The sequence below is a fragment of the Parasteatoda tepidariorum genome, chromosome 10 (assembly GCF_043381705.1).
Source record: "Parasteatoda tepidariorum isolate YZ-2023 chromosome 10, CAS_Ptep_4.0, whole genome shotgun sequence".
Classification (NCBI taxonomy): domain Eukaryota; kingdom Metazoa; phylum Arthropoda; class Arachnida; order Araneae; family Theridiidae; genus Parasteatoda; species Parasteatoda tepidariorum.
The window spans coordinates 71,705,654-71,707,677 of record NC_092213.1 but is presented as its reverse complement, the minus strand read 5'-3'; the positions used below and the strand labels follow the sequence as shown (position 1 = coordinate 71,707,677).

The 2,024-nt window shown below is 25.9% G+C and overlaps 1 protein-coding gene across 1 annotated transcript in view; it reads left to right on the top strand.

Moving 5' to 3' along the window:
• Nucleotides 1–523: 523 nt before the first annotated feature.
• LOC107437790 (membrane frizzled-related protein-like) overlaps nucleotides 524–2,024 on the top strand; it is an 18,611-nt gene continuing 17,110 nt past the window's right edge. Inside the window, exon 1 of the mRNA XM_043057349.2 lies at nucleotides 524–843. Within this exon, the coding sequence (XP_042913283.1) occupies nucleotides 789–843 (55 nt within the window). The 5' untranslated portion in view covers nucleotides 524–788. The remainder of the gene's footprint in view (nucleotides 844–2,024) is intronic.

Genomic DNA, 2,024 nt, shown 5'->3' with positions numbered 1-2,024 from the left:
CTTTTTAAAAGTAACGTTGCCATATATGGTTATAGGTGCCTAATTTTGTAAGATGTTGACAGTAAATTGCTATGTAATAATTTAAATTTTTAAAGCGAGTTGATTTTGAAGATTTCAATCTGATAATTATATTTTTATCAGACCTAAAGAGAAAAATGCAGGATGCATCAGTTTCGTATTAATTTTCCACTACCATCGAAAATCCTCCCCAATGTCACATTTTTCGTCTTATATAGTTCCAACAAGAATAAAATTATTTTCTAAGATTTATTTTATTTGAAAAGCAAGACTTTTAAAATATTTGTTTAATTTTGTTATATATTTTTTTAACTGCTTGATTCTTGATTAAAATTTGTTTCCGAATAAAAATAAAAACAAAAAAAACTTACTTTTTAAAGAGAAATGCCGATGACGCATCATTTGATGAAATAAACATATTTGATTGAAACATGGGGTTTTAAACAATGATTTCATTCATACTGATAAGCTTGTGTATCGCTCAGAAAAGTTCTGTTTATCATCTTGAAACTATTGAGCACTTGAAATCCTCTTCAAATGATACATATAATTAAAGAAAAGGGGAAATTTCCCTTATATTATCGTTGACCATCGGCAAGCTTGACCTCGTGGATGTTATCTTTTCTTTTAATTTTTTCTCAGTAAAAATATATAAAAGAGTGTCAGTAAATTTTGTAGTTTATAATATTAGAGTATTATAGAAGGAATTTTAGTTTTCATTCTGAAAAGTTTTTTTGTTGAGTATTGCCTATATATACAGTCAAGTAGAAATGATTGGAATTATTAATATCATCTGCATTCTAGGAATATTATTTGGCCAAATGTGTGAGTATCGAAGTTTTATTGCCATATTTTTAACTTTTTTCTCTGCTTTACCAAAGTATAATTTTTCATTCAAAAAAGAAAAAGAATCAGTAATTATTTTAGTTTTTAATTTTATTCATACATTCCTTCACATGGAGAGAATTCCAGATGAAAATTTGAGTCGAAAATATCCCATATATAATGGAATTAATTATAAGAAAATAATAATAGATTGAATTATAGAAAATAATAATAATAATAATTATAAGAATTAGAAATAATTATAAGCAAAAATATTATAGTTATGATTAATTGAATTAATATTTAAAGGAAAATATTTATATCTGTTTTGTGTTATTTTCAAGTAGGATTATCACAAGTGTTACAAATTTCAGAATGTCGCGATGAAAATCAACAAGTGTCAATAGTTACACATATTTGTAATCACCACTACATTTTCTCCTGTTGCAGGATCAGAACTCTAATCGCTAAAGTGATGCTTTAATTAAAGTGATGCTTTAATTAAAGTGATACTTTAATTAACCCTTTCGCGCCGACTGTCACAAATACGTGCCAGCATAAAACCGTATCAACCAGGGTAAAAAGATAAAACTGGTAATCAAAGTAATTCTTTAGCAATTTATTAGTGGGTGGAGTTATAATTGTTTGATTTATTTAATTCACCATTACTTTGTTTAAAAAAAAACTATTTAGTTATACTTTGAATTAACATTGATTATATATATGATTAAACTAACAATAATTAAAGTCAAAGCAAAGTAAGTCTGTCAAACCAGAAACGACTACATTTAAGTTACCGTTTTTTATTTAATTACATCCTGATTCTGATTTTGTACGAATGCTTTTCTGAATCACCCGTCCCCAAGGGGTTAAAGTGATACTTTAATTAAAGTGATACTTTATTAAAACGATACTTTATTAAAGTGAGATATTTTAAAGTGAGATACTTTATTAAAGAGATACTTTATTAAAGAGATACTTTATTAAAGTGTGATACTTTATTAAAACGATACTTTATTAAAGAGATACTTTATTTATTAAAATTACCCCCTCTACGTAAATTTACCACCACTATTATATGTTTGTAAGACCCACGGATGAGCTAGCAAAACAATTTTTTGAATACAATATATATATATATATATATATAGATGGTAAACTTCACAGAAAAATAAATCAGA